The sequence below is a fragment of the Rattus norvegicus genome, chromosome 19 (genome assembly GCF_021556685.1).
Source record: "Rattus norvegicus strain SHRSP/BbbUtx chromosome 19, alternate assembly SHRSP_T2T, whole genome shotgun sequence".
Lineage (NCBI taxonomy): Eukaryota > Metazoa > Chordata > Mammalia > Rodentia > Muridae > Rattus > Rattus norvegicus.
Genome location: NC_141552.1, coordinates 19831246 through 19855248, shown reverse-complemented (window position 1 = coordinate 19855248; position 24003 = coordinate 19831246). Strand labels below are relative to the sequence as shown.

The following is a 24003-nucleotide window of genomic DNA, read 5'->3' as shown; positions in this document are numbered from 1 at the left end:
GAAGTGCACACCACAGCAAAGGGAGAGGATGGCACAGAGACCTATGCTATGGGTTAAGGGGCACGGAAAGGCCACCTCGAGCACAGGGGTCAGTCACCTCTTTCACAAACAAGGCAAAAGGTCAATGCTCTCAGCTCTGGGAGTCTAAAGGGCTCTGTGGCTCCTAAGCCCTGCAGCTGCAGCCAGAAGCAGCACTGAACAGGATGTAAATGCTGAGTATGGCGATGTCAATAAAACTTTATTTACAAAACCAAATTGGTGGTGGTGCTGCTGCTGGTGGTGGTGGTGGTAGTGGTGGTGGTGGTGGTGGTGGTGGTGGTGGTTGCGGACTGGTTCATTTCAAAGCATGCTGGAGTGGCATGGCCACTGAGCATCGGGAAACACAGAAAGGAATGCGACCGGACACAGGGCTCCCAACACCCTAGACGTCGACCTATGGCACTGGAACAGGGTCCCTGAAGGTAAGTCTGGACAGTCAGATAAGGTAAGTACATTTTATTACAAGGAAATGGGACAAGATAAATCTTCTCTTCATCTCGCTATGCTTAAGCATCTTTAAGAGTGCAGGGAATTCATGTCTATCAGTCTGGTTTAAAAAGTGTTTAGAGACAGCAAGAGTAAACTCCATGGTTCCCTGACGAGGGTTCCAGGGATTCTGATATCTGGGTCAAAGTGAAAGTTAAGGTGAAAAAGGCTGTTAGGCAGGGCAAAAAGATTCCAATTTCTGGTCTCTTTGGGCTGTAATTTTTACTGTGTTCAAGGCCATGAATGCAGACAGGGTAATAACGAATACAGAACAAGAAGCTAGAGCTTCATTAAGACAAAACGAAAGTAAAAGTTTTGCACTCTGCACCACTGCCTGAAGCAGGTTTTTCTAAGTCTTTTCCCGAGGATAGCATGTTGACCTTTAGATTCACAGGATGATGATGACAAATTCACCTGCTTTTTCTTTTCCTATAATTAGGCCAGCATCGATTCAAGGTGTGGCCCAACCGACTTATTATAAAGGATGATACTGGTTGGTTGAAAAAGGTAGTAGCTTTCTATGAACCATGTATTAAGTTTTTATGTATATTAAAATTAACATTGGAAAGAACAATGGTAGGAGAGGAAGCTGGAGGACAACTGCTGCAAATGCTTGCTTTTGAAAATGCTAATGAAGAGTACAGGAGAGCATTATTACCTATAAAGGAGGCTGGGGATATTAATGCTTATATGAAGGCATGCAAGGGTATCTTTTCTGAAAATGGAAAGATGCATATTTGGCATGTATTGATCCAGATAGAGTTATTAAATTATATGTTTAAATACTCTTGAATATCCTACCGGCACTTTCAGTCAGGATGAGTTGCCTTTAGAATGGGTTTATATTAAATAAAACTTTAACCATACATTAACAAATTATGAGGAACAAATTTCTTTAAGTATTCAGCAAGGCATACAAAGATCTGTTACTCTGTGGGGATATGATTGTGCTGCTATTGTTTTCCCATTTAGCAAAGATAAAGTGGAATATTTAATGCAGATGTCTGAGGTTTTTCAATTAGCCATGATTTCTTACACTGGAAATATTGAATTTCATCCTCCCTATAGTAAATTGTGGGATTGCTTTAAAAAACAAAAAAAAATTTGATAAATACACTAATTTTGTTGATCCATTACCATCAGCCTTTACTGTGTTTACAGATGGCTCTAACACCAAGATGGCTTATTGGACCAAAGATTAATTTTGGGAACAAGAATCTTCTTTTGGGTCAGTACAACAAAATGAATTATTAGCGGTAATTAATGTATTCCAGGATTTTACTCATGATGTAAAAATATTATAGCTGAGTCCGCTTATGTTGTAGGAGTAGTACAGAATATTGCGACTGCTGTTGTTTCTACATCTAAGCCGATATTAAATGTTATTCTCACATATTAAAGGACTATTGTTATTATGAAACTCTAGAATATTCATTACACATACTAGATCACATTCAAAATTTCCAGAATCTTTAACACTTGGCAATCATATGGTAGATCAATTAGTGGCATTTGCTACCCCAGAAGAACACAGTCATAATCATGCCAATACAGGATATTTACATATTAAATATAAGCTTCCCTATTCTTAAGCCAAACAAATTATTGCTAATTGTCCTATGTGTTAGTCTTCACGTATAAAATGTGTTCCATCTCAAATTAATCCCAGAAGGATGCATATTAATACATCGTGTCAGATCGATATAACCCATATTTCTGAGTTTGGTCGCCTTTCACATATACATGTAAGCATAGATAATTTTTCAAAATTTGTGTGGGCTACACCATTGCCAGGAGTACGCACTGCTCATGTTATACAGCATCTATTGGAAACTTTTGCTGTTATGGGACTGCCTTCTAAAATTAAAATTGATAATGGACCAACATATATTTCTTATCAATATAAACAATTTTGTCAACGATATCATATTGTACATATTACTGGTACAGAACACAATAAACAAGGACAAGCTTTTGTTGAAAGAATTCACCATACCCTGAAATGACAAATTATAAAATTAAAAAGGGGGAAAAGAGATGGCCTTATGCAACCTGAATGGAGTTTGCAGACCAGTCCCAGGGCTATATTGGCACAAGCATTATACGTTATTAATTTTCTTAATTTACCACAAGGTGAAGTTATATCAAAAGCCGATAGACACTTTGTTGAACTTCCCCCAAGAAGGCATGGAACAGACAGTATGGATAAAAATTGCCCGGGATGCTGAATGGCAGGAAGGGACATCATTGTATATAGGGGAGAGGGTTTTTGTCTCATTACAGGATGGGAGACTATTCTGGTTACCCGGGAGATGGATCCAAGCACAGAATAATAAGAACTGCTCCCTACCCTCAAAGGAATCCAGTTAAACCAGCTACATTTTCTCCTGATGGATGTTCTCAGGAGATGAGGAGGTGTCCTCCATTACTGAGGCCCTGGCTTCTCTTAGTGTCCACAAACAACAATGGATAAGGATCCGTGCAGTGACAACCCTATTACCTATGTGGGGTCAGGTGAAGCGATTAAGCACTGAAAGGAATAATTTTGTCTCCTTCAGGAAAGTCCTTTACTGCTGAGCACTTATTCATAGCAATGTGTGTTTTACTCATGGTTTCTTCTGCTGCGAACAATGCCAGTTATCGGGCTTATATTGCTTATCCTGATGAAATCCTACTACTTGACTGTTAGTAAATATATGGATAATGACACAGAACATGATTGGAAGTTAATTCAAGCCTATTTAGAGGGTAATGAAAGTGCTTCAAAAGTAATTAATGCCTTGAAATATGATGTTTGAATGTCTTCTGGTAAACAGCTGGAAGATACTACTCCTATGGAAATAGCGAAATTATTGGCTGATCAATTGACAGGATTAGATCCCAAGGCTTGGCTTCAAAGGATTTTCCATAGCATGAGAGGAGCTAGTTTTGCCATAATCTTATGTACATTATGTATTATGTTGCTTTATTTTTACATGACTAAACCCCTACAAGGACCTTTAGCTATGTTATGTAAAGTGTTACTTTAAAACAAAAGAAAAAAGAAGGAATTGTTAAGACATAGAGATGCAGCTCCCAGGCAGGGTCAAGAAAGGCCTGGTGACAGATTCAAGTAGGGGCTGGAATGCCGCCCTGGAGAAGAAAATGTTTTTCTCACTTGGCCTTAAAATATGTTCTGCTGTGTCCCGTTTCTATGGAAGTGGTTCTAACGCTCTCTTGGTAATGGTGAGTATATTTTGATTATAATAAGAGAGGTTATTTGTTATATGAATATTTTTAGAAGAAGCTTTCATTTATTCGTCTTTCTTTGTTTAATCTTCCCTCATTGTTCCTGGTATCCTGGGAATAATGATCTTATGGTATCTTGACACAATGAAAATTGTAGTAATGCATATTCTTAGCTTAATAAGGATTAATAAAGCTCGCAACTGCATGCAGTTTCTTATGCCTTTGCTCTGCACCCCCTGTGTCCTGGGGGTATGTGACCATACCCAGGGCCCCAACTCACTACACATTGAAAATGGGTCACCCCACAAAACAGAGAAGCATCTACCTTAGTCAAAAATGGACATTTTATTGAATGCATACACTAACACTGATTGATCACATCCATAGCTAAGATACTAGGGGCAGGTCCGTGGCCCAAAATACATTCCTCTAAACCTATAAAGCAAAGAAAGAAAGAAAGAAAGAAAGAAAGAAAGAAAGAAAGAAAGAAAGAAAGAAAGAAAGAAAGAGAGAGAGAGAGAAAGAAAGAAGGAAAGAAAGAAAGAAAGAAAGAAGGAAAGAAAGAAAGGAAGGAAGGAAGGAAGGAAGGAAGGAAGGAAGGAAGGAAGGAAGAAGAAAAAACACAAAAAACTTAAGCTTCTCATAGGAACTTCGCAGGAAGTGTTGTCTGGCGGTCAGTTCTGATTAGGCCATTTTAGATGAAACAGTGCATAGTGACCCTTAATGTGACGGGCCCTATATAAAGCTTTTTGGAATATTGGAATTTTAACAAACCTCATCCAGAACATACAGCAGAGGCAAGGATGTGATCACCATGTCCTTGCTCTCTATCAGGTTATTTTTCTGTGTCCTTGATTGTCAGGCATAGAACAGCAACAATCTGAAATAGCTGGTAGACATGGAACAAAGTGGCTAAAACTATAGATGTGGGTTGCACACCTCAACAGTCAATGGCTAATGCTGTCCTAGAGACCTCGGAGGCCCCTCTTGTAAGACTGTCTATTGGAAATGGAAGCACTGACTTCAAAGTGAACCGGGCCAGCCAGGGAGAGGGCAACATGGGATACGTGAGACCCTGTCTAAAACCAGCACAAAAACCAACCCTTCATTCAAAGCATCATCTATTAATTCTTTATTATTTACCACTTTCTCCCTACCAGCCTTTCAGTCTGGAATGGTAGAAAAGGACTGGGAATGTTCCTTCTATTCTAAGGACCTTGATCTCTCTTTCCTTAGGTCCACATTAAGAACACATGCAAATGGGTATCACCATCTGAACAACTTAGTATCATCTACTCAGTATATCTAGCCTAACACTGTGCTGTGACAATCTCAAGCTTCCCTGAGTTTCGCTGACCCAGCAAGAAGTATGAAGTACTGAGGCCACACCCCAGTGATCCTTTCAAGGGGTTAGAAGAAAGCCATGAGAGATGCTCCACTTCTTTGTCCTTAGATTAAATCACATTGACACAATGTGGGTGGACTATTTAACCAGACATGTTTCTCCCAACCCCACCTTTCTGAGTTCAGACCATGGCAGAATTCATGCCCCACCACCCTAGATATTGAGTTTAGTGATATGTAATTATTATTTAAACCTATGCATTAAATTTTGTCATTTTGTTAATTTTTGTGGTTTTCACAGTCTTCTTTGATTAACTTTCCTAGTTTTATTAATTTATCCCTGTGTTCTCTGGTATTTTGTCCTTCCCTTCAAACTAAAGTATTCCTTTTAGGATCCTCTACAGAGCTGTCTTACTGGTTATACATATTTTGTTAAATTTATTTTAGTGTGCATTAGTAAGCACAGTAGCTGTGCAGCTGCCTGCCCTCCATGGTACGAGATCTATTTTCCAAACAATAACGCTCAACTCTTACTGACTGTGTAGCATCTTGGCTGCTCTTTGTTGCACTTGGACAGCCCTCAGGACCAGGCTCTCCTCTCCCTTAACCATGGCTGCTGTCCTCTTCCTCTCTCCTCTCCATCACACACGTTCTTCCTTTATTCTATGGCAGCTTCTTCTTCCTTCTTCCGTCCTCATGATCCTCTCTAGCAAAGCCCTCAAAGCTCACCTCCCCTATCTCTCTGCTGTGCAGCTGTTGGCTGTTGGCTTCTTTATAATCACAGTTAACTGGGAACAGGGTCAGTTATTTGGGGTTAACCAGTCCTGAGTTCCACAAACTAGCATTAAAATACAAGCAGAATTAGGCCAATCCACTTCAGGGATTTTTGTTTGTTTGGTTGGTTGGTTTGGTTTAATTTTCATTTACCTTTTTACTTGTTATTTTATTTTTGGCTATTTTTTATTAATCGGTTATTTTATTTATTTACATTTCAACTATTGTCCTGCTTTCCACACTCCCCTCATCAAATTTACATCCCATTTCTGCTCAGCTTTGCCTATGTGACAGTGCTCCCCCACCCACACATATCCATTCCCACCTCACACCTCTAGGATCTGCCTTTGGTGGGGCTACAGGCCTCACCTTGAACCATAGAGCATCCTTGCATACACTTTGGCTGGCAGTTTGGCCCCTGGGAGCTTGGGGATTAGGGAAAGAAGATCTGGTCAGATATTAAAGCCAATGATTGCTGCATTCTCTTCTTTTTCTGGTTATAGGTGAAATTATGTTTGTGTGCTTCTCTTTTTTTAAATTATTGAGAGAAGATTAATTTCTTGGTTTTTCTTGGGTATAGTTCAGTTTATTGTCTTGGAGTTTTCGTCCTGTTAGCCTCTGTTGTGCTTTCTTACAGAAAAGAATTGTTTAAATTTGGTTTTGTCATGAAATATCCTGGTTCCTCCTTTTATGGTGATTGAGGATTATGCTGGATATAGGAGCCTGTGTCTGCAGTACATCTGCCCAAGATTTTCTGACTTTTAGAATCTCTGTTGAGAAGTCTGGTGTAATTCAGATACATCTGAATTTATTTGTTACTAGATATTTATACCTTACCCCTTTTAATGTTCTTTCTTGATCTGTGCATTTAGCGTTTTAATTATTATGTGAATGGAGGAATTTTTCTGGTACAATTAGTTTGATGTTCTGTAGGCTTGTTGTACCTTTATGGCCTTTTCTTTCTTTACCTTATGGAAGTTTGCTGCTATGATTTGTTGAAGGTGTTTACTGGATCTATGAACTAGAAATCTTAATTCTCTTCTCTATCTATTATCCTTAGGTTTCAACATTTAATTGTGTCCTGAAATTCATGGATGTTTTGGATTCAATAAACCATACATGTTTATCTGAGATGGGTGTTTTGTGCTTTGTGGGATGACCTCCTTGACCCCAGGCTGCATGAAGAATCTCAGTTGACAATGGGGACATAAATTATGAGTATGTGTAGCAAGACCCAGGCCTCTTCCAGGTTCTTAGATATTAACTGAGAACCTCAAATACAGTAGTGATGTGATAGTGTGGTGTGAATCTAGTTACTATTCTCTATTTTGATATAGATGACTCTTTTTGTGTCATGGTCAGCTTATAATGACTAGAAGACCTAAGCTTGAGAATAACCAAAGACTACATTGCTTCTCTAGCAGCTGAGCTTTTAAAAGTCCTGGTGTGACAGCAACTGTTGGTGGACATTCTGGATTATTCCTTCTGTACTTTAACTCTCTGTGTCACTTCCACCATGAGTAAGTTAGTTCAATTCCATAAATTGGAAATCCATCACCTGGAAGAAATACTCTTTTTTTTTAAGATTTATTTATTTATTTATTTATTTATTATATACAAGTACACCGTGACTGTCTTTAGACACACCAGAAGAGGGCATCAGATCTCATTAGTGATGGTTGTGAGCCATCATGTGGTTGCTGGGATTTGAACTCAGGACCTCTGGAAGAGCAGTCAGTGCTCTTAACCACTAAGCCATCTCTTTAGCCCAAGAAATACTTTCTGAATATGATCTGAGATTGGCCATGGAAAAAGGGTAGCTTGAACTGTCCCACCTGGGTTCTGGGCCTGCACAGGCCTGCTCTCCAAAAGAAACCTGTGTTCACAGCTGTTGGCTGGCTAAGAAAGATTTCACGAGACGTGATACACAGCCCTTGGACTTCTGCTTCAGTCATCTGCACAATTTTTCCCGGACGATATCCTCATACCTCCAGCAGGCGGGTGATGAAGCTGTCCACTCTCAGCTCCCCTTCAGCCATCTTGTGGGCACCAGACTCTCCTCCCTGCAGCAGGAACAAGGGCTTCTCCATGGTGGCTGCAGCAGCAGTGGTGGTTTGGCATTCTCACCTAGGAGGCCCTATGCCTTTCTACCCCAGTTCCAACTCAGCTCAGGCCCGGGCCTTCCCCCATCCACTTCCCACGGAGCAGGGAGAGCAGCACCCACTAGAAATAAAAGGGAAGCCCTTGGTCCTGCCAAGACTGAACCCCCAGTGAAAGGGATTGTTGGGGGGAGGGTGGTAATGGGAGGAGGATGGGGAGGGGACACCAATAGAGAAGGGGAGGGGGAGGGGTAAGGGGGATGTTTGCCTGGAAACCCAGAAAGGTAATAACAATTGAAATATAAATAAGAAATACCCAATTTAATAAAGATGGAGAAAAAAAGAGAAAAGTGTCACACATTTAAAACAGAAGAATATGGACCCTAATTTTAAAGGACAGTTCTGTCAATTAACTAAACCTTTAAGGAAGCTCAGAAAATCAGGCCAAACAATATTTTCTCGGTTTATGTATCTGTAATGTCGCATAAATAATAATGTCCGTTTCTTGCTGTTGTGGAGGGAATTAAATAGATAATATGTAATCATGGAAATTTTGAAGTACCATCCATTTTTCTGTTCATTAAATCACTCTTCCTCATTTCATTGATCAAGTATGTATGTTTTCTTTTCATAGTTACATGTATAATAAAACCAGCATAAAAACCTTCAGAATTGTATAAGCTTTCACTTTTAACAAATTAAATTAGTTGTTCTTTGTATTTCTGCTGAACATTTAAATGTTCTTTATATGTCCCAATGCAAGTTTATTAGGTACCTATAAACTTTAAACTCTGTTCCTGAGAGCATGAGTACTATTTAATCATATAGTAACTACACTCAGGCTGTCTTTGTATTAGAACCAATTATATCAGACTCTAAGAAAAATTACTATTGCGTAAAAGTTTGTGTGTGTATGAGTGTGAGTGTCTGTGTGTGTGTGTGAGTGTGTGTGTGTGTGTGTGTGTGTGTGTGTGTGTGTGTGTGTGTGTGCAGTACATGACCAAACAACTTTCAGGAGCCATTTCTCTCCTTCTGTCATGTGGGTCCCAGGATGTAACCCAGATGTTTGACTTTGGCAATAAATAATATTACCCACTAAATAAATAAATAAACAAACAAAAAACAAGCCACCAATCCACTTTAAAAGTAAAGGCCAGAAGTTCACAGAATAGTAGCATTGGCCTTACCATATCCTTTCTTTGGGGATAGGAAAATTAATGTTCTGAAATCCATGACTTTCAGGAATTGTGATATTCATTGAAATTCAATTCCTTTGCAGATGCTCCAGTTGTTGTGGCCAATTGCTAGAAAGGTCAGCTTAAGCTTGCAGGACGCCCACCATCCCTCCCCCCACCCCACCTCCACAGAAAGCTCAAAAGACACTGCCCAGAACTTACTCCACATTCCCAGAACCACTTTCTTTGTCCATCATTTCCTTGAGACGAAAGGTCAGACTCCTTCACCCTAGTCTCTCCACAATTGACATTCGCCCCTCCCAAAACACTTCTAAGACTGGAAAACATGTCTTAGGATGTATCTGCCAGACTCGGACTGAGAGAAACTAGGGCACTGGTTGTCACTACAACATTGGTGACATAGCAGAGGATGCCAGAACTCTCTAGGAGACAATAGAATGTCCAAGAAGGGACAGCAGATGTCATGGGGAGAGGACTTTGCCTCCCTGCTAATGTTCTCCCTGTACTGAGCATAAGCTGAGGTGCCCTTTCCAGGAGACTTTCCCGGGGCAGAGCCACTGAACACCTCCTGCTTCCAAAGCCAAATTTTCCTCTAGGCTTGATTATAAAAACCTTAGTAATTCCTATGCATCTAAATGAATGTTTCCTTCCAAATCCTGCCCAAAAATGTCTCATCCTAACTCAAATTATCCTTCTTCACCAATATTAGCCATTAAAAATTCCTGAGAAATAATACCAGTTTGAATATGCACTCAAAATGTTCTCCTGTCTTATTATGTACAGGTGCTTGAAATCACATCAAGAAATAGCCTGCATGGAAGGTTGCAACATGGGTGTGTGTTAGGGGAACACTCATGAAGCCTTGTGCTTAGCATTCAACGGTTGCCACAAAATTCCTTAGGAGGAAGACTTGAAATCATTATGGTGCTAGAAACAGTGTGGAGGCCAGTTGGCAGAGGAAAGTGAAACATTAGAGCCACCATTGAAGGCTCCTGTTGGGCCCTACCTTGGTGTTTCCCTCCCCCCTCGCTGAGCCTTTCAGCCTGCTATAGCAAGAAATTGTTTACACCTTTGACAGCTGCTCTTAGCCCCTGATTTGGGGCTGGGATTTTCCATGGCACCCTTCCTCCCCACTGAGCTTTCCTGCTTCTTGTTTTTAAGAAGCTGTTTATGCCCCTGATTGGGCTGGAACTTTCACCACACAGACTTGTCCTAATTTCCTGGTTGGGGATTTTCACCTGCCTTGTTGTTTTTCCATGGCTTTTGCCTCTGGTATATAAGGAGATCTCAGTAAAGCCTTGGTGGCACTCGCTAAAAAGGGGTGACCCGTGTACGTGTTTTCTTTCAACCCCACAAACCTACACCTGATATTCACACACTGTCGGCGCAGGCACTGACAATAGGTATCACAATAGAAACTAGTAACTAGATTTAACCAAACTATCACATTAATGCCGTATTTCGTGGTATTTTTTTTTTTTTTTTGCTCTCCTAGAACCTGGAAGAGGCTTGGGGTTTTCTAATCCTACTCATAATTTATTATCCTTCCCAACACTATGTGCTTTGTTCTGTTAATGCTAACAGCAGCATCCAATACCTAGGATATTTTCTACTGACATGTGTGACGTGAGACAAAACAGTCCCTGTCATCCCTCACCTGAATAAACTTTCTTAGAGGACAGTGTAGTTGGAGGGTCCTTCTTTCCTCTCCAAGATCGAGAAACATTTCCAGTCTTCAGACAAGTGTGTCAGCCATTGTCCAGTGACTGTCTTGAGATGTCCACATTGTCAGCTGAGTGTCGTCATCCAGCCTGCCCTGTAATTGTTGTAGATGATTAATAGGGTTCCAGCCCTAGGATTTAATTCAGTGCTACAGTACTTGCCAAACATGCTCAAAGCCCTAGCTGCCACCCTAGTCCTGTGTGCTCTAGAGAAAGAAAATAAAGAACCACATTGTCTATCAAGTTTCTCCTCCAATAGAAGGAGAATCTGCATCCAGTCTTTTAAGTAACTCTAAGCCCCAGCTTCCCCACAGCTCCCTCCATCGATTGCACTATTGCTGCATTTTCAGTAATTCTCACTTTATTTTTGGTGTGCAAAGAATATGCACCATGTAAGTAAAGTGTGTGTGTGTGTGTTTGTGTGTGTGTGTGTTCATCCATGAACTCACTATAAATTATTATCAAATGACCCAGAAGACCGTGGAGAAACCTGTCGATGTGCATGCAGAATTATGTTACTACCGTTCCATGGCACCTTGCAGGTAACACTGAAATAGTGGGCTGCTTTAATAGAGCCTAAAACCAGGCTATGCATGGTTTTCGGTGAGATTGTGATGTGCAACACCACAACAGAGATCAGCAGAAGCTTCATTTTTTCCATGCTGCTGTTACCAAGTGAGGCAAAGCCTCATCCCATAGAGAGTCTGGTAGGATCTGATGAAAGGAGTAAACTCAGGGTTGAAATCAAGCCTTTAGAAACAAAGAGAAAAATACAAAGTCAAGGAAAGCAAGAGCTGTCTTTTTCTTTTCTTCCTCTTTTTTTTTTTTGAGAAGATCCACAAGAGAGACAACCCCTTCCTCAAACTAACAATGCACAAGAGAGACAATACATGAATTAAAAATCAGAAATGAAATGAGGGACATAAGAATAGACACCGAGCAAATTCCAAAATCATTAGTTCTTACTCCCGAGGACTTTACGCCAGAAAACTGGAATATTCATTCGATATTGTTGATTTTGTAGACAGATAACAATTATCAAAGTTAAATCCAGATCTGGGAAGGTATCTGAATAATACCCCTAAGAAAATAGATACACTCATTAAAGGTTGCATACATTATATATTATATTGCTTTCTTTTTGCATGATTAAACCCCTTCAAGGACAATTAGCTATGTTATAGAAAGTGTTACTTTTAAAACAAAAGGACAAAGAGAGAAATTGAGGAATCATTGAGATACACTTCCCAGACAGGATCAAGGAAAGACGGCTGAGAGATGCAAGCAGGGGCTGGAACGCTGCCCTTGAGAAGAAAATGTTTTTCTCACTTTACCTTACACTATGCTGTACTGTGTCCGTTTTTTGTGGAAGCAGCTCTCATGGTCTCTGGGGTATGACAAGTAGATTGTGATACTAGCAAGAGGGGTGACTTGCTATACAGATATTTTAAGGAGAAGCCTTTGCTTAGTCTCACTTCTTTGCCTAGTCTTGCCTCAGTAGTTCCTGATATCATGGGAATAACGATCTTATTATATCTTGCCAAAAGGGAAAGTGAGGTAATCCATATTCATGCCTATATAAGGGTTAATAAACTTGCAGCTGCATGCAGTTGCATCTGCCTTTGCTTTGCATCCCCTGTGTCCTGGTTATTTGTGACCATACCTGGGCCCCCAACACACTAGATGTTGACAAGCATCACCCTTCTCACTGTCAGGTTTATTTTCTTTCTTTTTTGAAATCTATGATGTGGAGGCGTATTACAGCAACAATATGAAATAGCAGGCAGGCATGTATGAAAATTGCTGTGTTTAAGCTAGGTGTGGGGACAAGTCCTCAAAAGGAGGTGTTAAGATGGGAAACACATAATGCATTTGTTGCTGGAATTGAGTTGCCTCAGCTGTGTTGCTCTGCCTGCTCAGTGTCCATTCAACATCACTCTGTTTCTACAGAGGAACTCAAGGTTTGCCCCAGCCGCCTGTGAGCTGTGATATGGGCAGAGAAAGGCCAGGACACAGTGGTGATTTCCCACTCCTCAGTTATGCTGAATTTTCCACCACTGTACTTGTATACACAAGTCCAGTGTGGTCAGTTATTATAGATATTTGTCATTTCTTACAGAGGGCAACTATGATTGACTACACCCAATTCTACAAAAAACAAAATTCAGGAAACCTGGCCCTTGGCAGCAATGAATCAAGAAATATCTAGGATGGTGGGGCATGAATTCTGCCAAGCAATGAACTCAGATAGGTGGGGTTGTGAGGAAGATGTATGGTTGAATATCCCAATAGATTCACGTTGTATCATCTTGATTTAATCTAAGGACAAAGAAGTGCAGTATCTCTGATGGCTTTCTTCTAACCCCTTGAAAGGTTAAGTGGGGTTTGACCTCAGTTCTTCATTCTTCTTGCTGGGGCAGCAACACTCAGGGAAGCTTGAGATTGCCATAGGCACAGTATTAGGCTAGAAATGCTGAGTAGGTGATACTAAGTTGTTCAGATGGTGATACCCATTTCATTTGTTCTTAACGTGGACCTAAGGAAAGACAGATCAAGGTCCTTAGAATAAAAAGATCATTTCCACTTTTTTTCTACCTTTCCTGAATGAAAGACTGGTTGGCAGAGAATGGTAAAAATTCAAGAATTGGTAGATGATGCTTTGAATGAAGGGTGGGTTTCTGTGCTGGTTTTAGACAGGTTCTCAATTACCCCATCTTGTTCTCTACGTTGCTCGTCAGGTTCACTTTGAGCTCAAATAAAGCTGCTTCTACTTTCCAACAGGTAGTCTTACAAAGGGGCCTCCAAGGACTGTGAGGACAGCATTAGCCAATGAGAATTGAGGTGTGTAACCCACAACTATAGCTTTATCTGAAAGACCCTCAGACAGAGGAGACTCTCGCTCCAGTCCTGAGGACAATCACCACCCCATGAACACACAGGACTCAGTCTTGATGTAAAAACAAGAGGTTTACTTTGGGATACCAATGCACTGCGGCTCGACACGGTCCTCACGAGGAGGGATGTGAGGAGCCTCAAACAACAGAAATGTACAGCTTAAACAGTCATTTATGATCACACAGTTTCATTAGCTCAGCTATTTCAGTGCCAAGGATAACTAGGCAGATGTTTCTCGTCCTGGGATAAGGCCGTAACCACATCAATGTAGCTATTTCAGTAGGAAGGATGTCTGACTTGATATATGTTTTCTTATCCTGGGGTTCCCAGGACAAGGACCAAGGATATCTGTCTTGGCAGGTGTTTCTGTTCTGGGGTTCCCAGGACAAGGCTATAGCGATGTCAGCCTATAGCACAGCTGCATTCAGTACCAAGGACATCTCACTTCTATAGTGATCAGTCAGCTTCCCAGAGATGTTTCCTGTCTTGTAATTGCCCTGCAGTAAATATGTTCTATACCCTCTGTTCTTATGGTCGGGCAGCTTCCTAGAGAGTGGGTGGGAATGTGCTTTCTGTACTTTCTGGTCTATTGTCTAACGTCTAGGGGCTAAGCGAGGGCAAGCTTAAAAGATTCTCATGCTTAAGAAATGGCTGTACTGATATCAAACGGGGATCTTTCATATCCACTTTCTTCCAAGTCTACCAGCCATCTCAGATTGGTGGTGTAATATGCCTGACAATCAGGACACAGAAAAATAACTTGATACACAGCAAGGACATGGCAATCATATCCTGTGTCGTTATGTATGTTCTGGATGAGGTTTGTTAAAATGACAATATTGCACAAAGCTTAATATAGGACCCATCAAATTAAGGGTCACTATGCACTGTCATAGCTAAAATGGCCTGGTCAGAAGTGACCACTGGATCACTCTTCTGTAACTTCACATGAGAGGCTTGTGCTTTTTGTGTTTTTTATTTTTGTGGTTTTTTTTTCTTATTTATTTATTTATTTATTGATTGATTGATTGATTGATTTATATGTTGTCAGGAAGATAGTTCAAGTCATGGATCTGCCCCCAAAATTAGAGCTTTGCTACTAATACTGTAAACAGTATTAGTGTATGCATTCAATAAAATAACTGGCTTTTTTTTTTAGTACGATACATGCTTTTGTGTTTTGTGGGGTGATCCATGAAACAGGAGTGAAGATGCTTGTTTCTTACTCTGTCCACTGAGTTATGTCTCTAGGCTTCTCCTGCTCCTTTGGCTGCATCCCCCCCCCCCCACATCTGCTGACTATTTTATTTTTCAGATGAAATCACACGTTATAGCTTAGAGAGGCCTGTAAGCAATCCTGCTTTGGTAACTTAAGTGCAAAGAGGAGAGCCCCACACTCAGTCTGAGGGTGCATTCACTGGTGGATCCAATATTTCAGTTTCCTCTGCTAACAGATCACCACATTGTTGCCAGGACCATAATGAATGCAATTCTTTCTCCTAAAGAATCTGGTGGCAACTGTCAAATGTTAAGCACAAAGCTTCAGGTTGTACCTATAACACACACCCACATTGCCACCTATCCTATAGGCTATTTCTGGGTGTGATTTCATGCACCTGCACATGATGAGACAGGAGAACTCTTTGGCTACTTATAGGAACTGGTGTGATTTCTCAGTAATCTTTAATGGGTAATATTGCTGACTGAGGAGAATTTGAGGTAGGATGAAACACTTCTGTGCAGGGATTGGGGAGGAAGCACTCATTTAGATACATAGCAATGACTTAGGTTTTTCCAATCAAGCCTAGAGCCAAATTTGGCTTTGGAAGCATGTGGTGCTCAGTGGCTATGACACAGGGAAGTCCCCTGAAAAGGGTCCATCAGCTTTTGCTCAGTACAGGGAGAACATTAGCAGGGAGGCAAAGTCTGTTATCCATGACATCAGCCGTCCCTTCGTGGACATTCTATTGTCTCCTAGAGAGACCTTGGAATCCCTGTGATGTCACCAGTATCGTTGTGACAACCAATTCCCTACTTTTTCTCTTAGTGTCCAAAGGATATATCCACAGACATGTTTTCCCGTCTTTGTAGGTGCTTTGGGAGAGTTGATGTTGATAGAGAAGAGTCTAGAGTGAAGCAAACGAAACCTAAAGGTAATGATGGACACATGGGGAATGTGGAGTAAGTTCTGGGCAGTGTATGTTGATCTTCCTCTCAGGGGTGAGTGTGGGGGCCTTCAGCTGGCCTTTATAGCAATGGGCCACAACCACTGGAACATCTCCACAGATATTGAATTCCATGATTATCACAATTCCTGAAAGTCAAGGTTTTCACATCATTAGTTTCTCCATAACCACATGGAGGATATGGCAATGCCTATGCTATTATTGGGTGAACTTCTAGTCTTTACTTTTACAGTGCATTCGGTATGTTAAATTGATATTATAACACCACCAGGAGTCATGGAGGGTATAACTTTTCTGAATTAAACAGGGCATCAATGTACTTCACTTTCATTGCTTCTTTCAATTCAGTGACTATCTGACAGTAGTAAGAGGGAGAGAACTGTGCTCCTGGCCATGACCTTATATTCTTAGAACTCCTCTGACTACCTCTGGCTGACGGGGCCAATCTTACCTTCATATATTAGAGGTTCTGTGTGGCAGATATTTTTCTACAGTAGCCAAACTATATGGAGCAGGTAGAGAAAGAGCCTGTAACCTATTGGCACTTCTGGGGCATTTGTCATTTCAGTAGGGGGAATTAATAAGTCTGTTGACCATGTCCTCCCCCTACATGACTTTTTAATGCAAAGTTATTGGAATAGAGTAACAGTGTAGGATATCTGAGTTTCCCTGATCAATCAAGTCATTGTGGATGCTGAATTGATGATCTGACTTCTGAAACCAGAGGGGTGAGGGTCCTGAAACCAGGTTGTAGCCTGCGTACCTGATAATAATCCTGGAGAAGGCATCTCTCTGGTACTTGTAAGCCTGTGTGGGCGGGCATAGGGAACACCTGGCTGCTTACATCTCTTGGTCTCTATATAGTAGTGGGGGAACTGTGATCCACTTAGGATGCTTCTTACACAGACCAAACTTCTTGCAGTGACACTGGCTTCCAAGCATGTTCTCCTGTTTAGACCTCACTGTGGTCTGTGTATGCTCTATGCATTCACCCCATGCGGGTTCACTTGTGTTCTTCTACCTACAGAGGCCTGCAGACAGACGTCATCCCCTGAAAATATCCTAAACAAGGTGCAGGACAACGAGGAAGAGGAGAGGCTGAATAGAGAACTGGAGCTAACTACCAAGGAGAGAAATGAGCTGACAGATCGCCTCCTTTATGTGACAGGTGGATCCATGAACAAGAGGTATGCATTGCTCCAAACAAAGGACCTTGTTCTAAACCTCATCTCCCATAGAGAGGAGATTCAGAACCTGACCCTTACTGAGGAGTGAGTTTGGACATGGACTCTCTGATTCTGCCTGTTGAAAATCTGAACTTGTGATCTGAGTGAAGAATTCAGGGATAAAGTCACTGGAGCATGAGTTCCCAGTGTACAATTGGAAAGCCCTTGACAAGTGGCAGCTTTGCAAGGTTCTAGGTGCTGTGAGTTTGTGGACAGTGTTTGTACTTGCTAGGAATGTGACTGAACGCTATCATCTCATGGCAGCACCCTTAGGTAACAGGTCCCACATTGTTCATCTCCATGCTTAACTAGAAGGCCTGAGGCTCTGGCCTGTTCCTTCTTGTCTGTGTGCCTTAAACACTGAGACAGTAATGGTGCATACATTTCTAATGATTCTCATTGTGCTCTTTCCATATTTGTCTCTCTTTCTCATTCTCTGAGTCTGTTTAATTTTCTTTTCTTGTGGGTGTGTCCCAGTTTGTGTGTCTGTGTGTGCACAGGTCTGCATGCATATGCACAACTTTTATATGTTTCTGTGTCCCTCCACCCTTGGAATTTAGGGGTCTGTTTTTTGACCTCAGGATATACCTGTATAATAGTTTCATGGAGGTGTAAGTACTTTATTTTGGAAGCCCCACTTTCAACAGTACAGTTCTTTGCCTGTGTGGTCACATTTGTCTATACATTTGTATGCCTTGAGCAGATTATAAGTTTGTGGCAATATCTGGTCTCATCTCCAGAATTATGTGTACTGTCTGCCTCTAGAATATTAGTTATTCGGCTTGTAGCATTCCACTTGTCAAAACAGGAAAAATGAAATCAGAGGTTTCTGGATGTGTGTGTGTGTGTGTGTGTGTGTGTGTGTGTGTGTGTGTGTGTGTGTGTATGGTTTGGTAAGCTCTGTGGCCTAGGCTCTTGACAGCATAACAGGTTTGAATGCAGATCCAGCCCTCCTGATTGAAAAAAGTGAGCCAGGGAACCCTTTATCTGGGTGCTTAGCTTCTGTTGTCCTGGGCACACAATTCCAAGTTTCTGAAGCTGAAGAATTCAAATATGTAGAATTCAGAAAGTGTCCTTCCAGGACTGGGGTAGTACAGGACACAGCCTGAGTTCATATAATCCTAAACCTCGATGTTCATTGGGTTCTATCTTCCTGGGGCCAGCCCCTACTTCAGGCCAAATCCATTTTATGAAAACTTGAAGATAAAGGAGAAAGAGGTCATGTCATTACTGCACAACTTAGACACAAAGAACATTGAACATCGTGAGAAATTTCAGGAGCTGAAGAAGGAGATTAACTTCTATCGGTAAGTACTGGTCAGAAGGGCCCATCACTTGTGGAATATCCATTGCTGCCTCTCTTTGTTCTGGACTGGAGAGCCTGCAGCTCTGGGTCCATGTCTTCTGCTGTTTAAATATCACTGTGCTGTGGGTCTTTTGGACTCAGTTTCAGTTCTTTAAGACACTGTGACTTCTCACCACAGTGTCTATGCATCTTTACAAGGCTCTGGATAGAACTACACTGATTCAGGCATCAGAGTGTTATTAGGCCAACCTGCGGCTCTGGGGTCTTACCAGGTTTAACAAAGCTCAATGTGTGGACCACATGGTTTGCATGACCTCCCTTGGTCATACTGTCCTCTTGTGGTTATTTGCTGCCTACTAATTGATGCTGTCCCGATGCATTGGGCTCTCATGGGTAGTTGTAGATCCCTTGTTCTTTTGGACAGACATGGACTCTTATTGGTGCTTGGGTCACAGAAACAATTTATTCTTCCCTGGATTGGCCATTTGCTGTTTGTGCAGCAGCCTTACATGTATGGAGATGTATTCTATGAAGTCTTTATGGGTATCTGGGTCCTGGTGGACTTTGAGGGATTTGGCAGTTGGAATGGGAGGAAGAGGCTTCAGGATCTTACTATGCAGAGTGTGTTTCCAGCAACCTGCACAGCCGGCTCCTGATGGACCAGGCATGTATGAAGAAGAAGTTGGTCACATTGAAGCAGGAGAGCAAGGAGTTACAGCGATATTTGTTTGAGTTGAACCCGAATGATGAAGATGAACAGGAGAAGGCCAGCAACCTCCAGACCCAGCAAAATGTGGTAGGAACAAGCAGCTGAGTCAGATTAACAATGTCTGATACCATTTGCCTATTGGATACATCTTTGCTTCCCCTATCATCTTTCTAATCTCCCCACACCCAATCAGTCACCCACCTCATGTGATAGAGTTATTCATTGCTCTGTGTATGCACAAGTATTCTGGGATGTTAACCACTCTTCAGAAACTGAGTTATTGGCAATTATACTTCTCTGCCCTTTTTGAAACTGCAGTCCAGAAATGGTGACAGAGGAATAACATATCATATGACTGCATCTCCCTATCACAGATTGGATGCTATGAAGAGTTTTGAACGAGTTCTTGGTCGTGTGACAAAGGTCATACAGGGGTCATGTTATGGTTGGAAGCACCTTGTAGGGATAAGAACCAAGTGCAAATTGCAAATGAGTCCTGGTCATTGGCTTTGATCTGGGTATCATGTGGCCTTCTCCTTTCTTCCTGCACCCCAATTAGGTCTCTCCCCATTTCCCCATTCTTGGTTTGCACTGGTAGAGTCTGAGGAGCAGCTTGTTCTCCCACAGTACTGTGAGGGTTGCTGGTGATGTTCCCAGCCTGCAGAGATATCAGCAATGATTTCAGTGAAAAGATCAGTGCTGTCTGTCCAATGCAGCTGAGGGGACAGAAGGCAGCAACTTGACAGCTGGTATGCATGTCCCCACCAAATCAGTGTCTTAATAGCTGCCTTCTCCTCCCAGGTCTCAGGAACTGCAGGAGACATGGCATAGGACGGATCCCAGGAAGACAGCCCCCTGAAGAGTGAGTTTCTTCCTCAGGAGTTCCCTGTGACGACAATCCTCACAGTCAAAGACTTTTTGGGGGAATATTCTTCTTCTCAGATAATTTCCTCAATGTATAGAGACCCTAAATTTATGTATCCGTATGCCAGACTGTCTGGTTGAGGTCCTTCTCCTTTCTCATACGGACAACACCATTTGAGAGACATCTGAGGGGACTGCCTTGACGTCTTGTCCTAGAGGAGAAACAGCACTACAACTGTGTTTCTAAATGTTCATTAAGAAAATGCTGTTAAGAAATGTTTTTGGTTATGATTTTCATTGAAGTTTTCTTTTTGTTATTTCATACTTATATATTCTTGTTACTGTTTTTCATTTTTTATACCATTTTAGTTGTTCATTTTATGCCTGTTTTTTGTAAATTGTATTCCTTATGAATAAAAATTGATTTGTAACTCTTGACTCTTAAGACCATCTTATTCAAGGGTCCTTTCCCCTCCTGTAGACTTAGAACTGACAGCTAGATATGGATCTTTGCATGGTCCAGGCAGCATGGGTAAATAGGGAATTCAAAGCCACCAAGGTGTACACAGGGTGATAGTGTCTTTTGTGTGGATAATGTGAATTTTTTATGGACACACACTTTATGATGTAATCACTGACATACTGTATCCATGCTGTCATGTGTTCTGCTCATCCTAGTCTATATCAGTCTACAACACACATTCCTTATTGACTGTGTGCACCAGATATTGAGTAACACACACTCATGCCTGTAGAGCTGCAGAAAAAAATGACAACTTTCACAAAGGAATATAGAATAATCCTAATGGAGAACCATGTGCCTCAGTTTTTCTTACAATACAGCATTAGTATTAAACCACAAAGATAATGACCATCAACGTCATTTTGGGAAATAGGTTTTTATAGGTGCTGTTTCACTTGATCATTCATATGCTGTGTTTTTTATTGTTGCTGATTATATTTATTTTTATCATTTAACTCAATGGATCTTTTTTTTTTTTTCAAATGTATGTCTGGGCCACTCCTGAGTGCATTTCCCTCATGATCCAAAAGAGGGAATAGCATTCCCCATTGTAGATGATTGTTAGGGACCATGTGGCTCTTCTGAGAGAGCAGCAGATGCTCTAACCTGGGAGTCATCACCACAGCTCCTGTAGGTAGCTTTTGTCCTTCCAGGGCATGTGCTGTACTAGGTGGACACGATCACCTCCCATTTAGGAGAGAGATCTCAGGAGATGTGTATGTACAGGTGGTTGAGCAGTGCCTGCTCAATGTGGTAGGCTGCTAGGCAACCAACTGAACCCCAGCCCTGCTCCACCTGCATTCTTCGAGGCAGAGTTTCTATAGCCCAGGATGGTCTAGAATGCATCATCTACCTATGTCTTTTTTCCACTAATGCTAGGATGAGGAGCATATGTCCTCCACACCCTTCTTTCCAAACAATGAACATGCTCATGGTCTGGTTATCACATGGCCATGAGGGAGGTAAATAACACTCAGCCAAAACAGAGGCGTATTCCACAGTCACACAGACAGCCTGGACAGATCTGACACGATCAGCACCAGGTTTGACTGCCACTACTTGAAGCAAGGTCCTCCAGTGTTAGGACAACCATTCAAACAGCAAAGAAGGAACCTGTTCCCAGCATCCGAGGAGTGGGAGACCCAGAAACCCATGTGTCAATTTGGCCATTTGGAAAATGGAAGTGGGGAGGCAGGGAAGCAGCCAGAACTGGACACAGTTGAAGGGACCCAGGCAAAGAGGGAATATTGGGGCAGAGTCCATGAGATGTCAGTAGGCAACAGGCCAGCTGGGACTAGTGTGGGTACAGGGCTTCTAGTGTGGGTATGAGAGGAGCAAAAGTAGCAATGGTCAGATTCTGATGCAGCATAAAGATTGGAAGGAGCTTAGACCGTCTCAGTGTCGTATAGGGACATTATAGACACTGATGGGCAGTGTGGGGATTGCAGGGTCCCTTATAGTGGTCTCTGCAGGTGTCAGGGCTCTGTCAGACCTATGACTATCAGGCAGGCTCTGAGCGCAAGTGAGAGTCACGGGACAGGCCCTGTGTACAGCCTGGTTTGGGGACATTTCCAGGTGCCCCATGGACTGCAAAATAAAGGCAAAGGACACAGGGAAGCCAGCAGTTCCCATGCACACGACATAAATACTTGTAGACCTTTCTAGAATTTCCATAGACCATCTGTCACTAGTCCTCACTATAGAAGGCACCAGCATTCTGCCCTCTACTTCAATTGGTGAGACAGCTAGTCTAACTCCAGCAGTAAGGCCTCAGGGAAGACAGTAAGAACTCACAGGTGACCTCTTTTACTATTGAAACAGGCTCTTCCTATGGAGCCCAGAGTGACTGTAGGGTCCTAATTCTCCTGCCTCACAGTGACTGTAAATTCAAATCTACCTTCAAGAGCAATTGATTAATAGCACAGGGGGGAAGATCAGATTAAGGCTATCTAAAGGCCCCAGGGTGGTAGGATTACCAGGGTCCTAGTAATTTTCTCCAGCCTTAATTACAACCTGAGTCAGTCCTGCTGTATGGGATATCACCTGCTGCCCAGTGATATCACAACTTGGAATTCTTTGTCAAATATAAGCTGTTATGGGAATGAAGTAGCCACACAATAAACACTGGTCTGGATACTCCTAGGTCAAGAATCCCCTGTTGGAAATGCCTTGGACCGCACCATTTTACATTCTGGATCCTTCTGGCTTTTTAGCAGATTTATAAATACAAAAAAGAAAAATGGGCATAGTAATTTAAGCCTATGATCCCAGTCATGGGAAACTGAGTCAGGGTGATGGAAGACTGTAAGTTCCAGGGCAACCTGTGTTTCTAGAAAAAAAAAAAAGGCATGGTGAAGATTCCACTCAAGTAGAAACCAAAAGGCTTTCACATGGGGCCTGCATTCCACTGGTCAGCACTCCCATCGTCACAGCCACAGGGAGACACTGGGGAATTTTTCCCACTGTCTCTCTTTGGGATGCAGTCCACCCCATGATTCTATGTGAGGAATGCCCCAAAGGTTGCATCATGTGAGGGACCTAGATAGTTCCAGGATTGGGAGAATTCAGGAGTTTATTATTAGGGATGATCTACAGCTTTGGCAAAGCTTTTACCTCCACATGGCAGCCCCAGGTTTGGCCCCAACAGTAAAAATAAAATCCCCCCCAAAATAATGCCAACAAAATATCACGAAGCCTAAATGTCTGACCAGTCTCCTCAAAAGTGCACAGGAACCTGACTCCACATTTAGGACCCACTATGGCCTCTGTGACCTGTGAGAAGGGATCTAATATGGGAATTAGTACAGTATGACTTATCCTTATGGATATCTTTGGTGACAATCACCACCTGACCCCTGAAAACCCATCTACCTGGGCGGCTCAGCACTCATGTCACCAAAAAAGCCCAGATCCTAGGGCCAGCATGGGCAGGAGGTGAAGAAAGTTTGTCCTTCTTGAACATCAGTTGCTGCTCCTGGCCTGACTCTATCCTCAGGAGACAGTGTTGCCCCAGAAAGTGTGGGTGTCAATGGCTATTCCCAGGCCAAGGCTGGGATACTGCTGGTCATCCCCGCAGTGACACCTCACCCCTGCATTGTGTGGTCATCCCCGCAGTGACACCTCACCCCTGCAGTGTGTGGTCATCCCCGCAGTGACACCTCACCCTTGCAGTGTGTGGTCATCCCTGCAGTGACACCTCACCACTGCAGTGTGTGGTCATCCCCGCAGTGACACCTCACCCCTGCAGTGTGTGGTCATCCCTGCAGTGACACCTCACCCCTGCACTGTGTGGTCATCCTCGCAGTGACACCTCACCCCTGCAGTGTGTGGTCATCCCTGCAGTGACATCTCACCCCTGCAGTGTGTGGTCATCCCCACAGTGACATCTCACCCCTGCAGTGTGTGGT

The 24003-nt window shown here is 42.3% G+C and overlaps 2 protein-coding genes across 11 annotated transcripts in view; one reads left to right on the top strand and one right to left on the bottom strand.

Annotated features, from left to right (window-relative positions):
• LOC147999027 (disks large homolog 5-like) overlaps positions 1–24003 on the bottom strand; it is a 100283-nt gene that overhangs the window by 67552 nt on the left and 8728 nt on the right. The window lies entirely within an intron of this gene.
• LOC147999028 (disks large homolog 5-like) lies at positions 175–20516 on the top strand. 10 transcript variants are annotated; one of them, XM_087595863.1, is made up of 8 exons: positions 245–461; positions 965–1032; positions 1687–1753; positions 15874–15935; positions 16996–17155; positions 18358–18501; positions 19134–19296; positions 20011–20510. In XM_087595863.1, the coding sequence occupies exons 5-8, from the start codon at positions 17145–17147 to the stop codon at positions 20038–20040; spliced, it is 348 nt and encodes a 115-aa protein (XP_087451989.1). In that variant the 5' UTR covers positions 245–461; positions 965–1032; positions 1687–1753; positions 15874–15935; positions 16996–17144; the 3' UTR covers positions 20041–20510. The 10 variants fall into 10 exon arrangements, with proteins under 10 accessions (XP_087451987.1, XP_087451989.1, XP_087451986.1 ...); XM_087595866.1 differs by lacking the exon at positions 965–1032 and adding an exon at positions 6932–7089 and having other exon boundaries at positions 303–461; positions 20011–20508; XM_087595868.1 differs by lacking the exon at positions 965–1032 and adding an exon at positions 6932–7089 and having other exon boundaries at positions 303–461; positions 1669–1753; positions 20011–20502.

Coding starts and splice junctions, on each gene's coding strand:
- LOC147999028 (XM_087595858.1), top strand. CDS start 15,854: ATGTTTTCCCGTCTTTGTAGGTGCTTTGGGAGAGTTGATGTTGATAGA. Junction 15,936..16,995: donor GAAGCAAACGAAACCTAAAG/GTAATGATGGAC, acceptor TTCTACCTACAG/AGGCCTGCAGACAGACGTCA. Junction 19,297..20,010: donor TCCAGACCCAGCAAAATGTG/GTAGGAACAAGC, acceptor TTCTCCTCCCAG/GTCTCAGGAACTGCAGGAGA.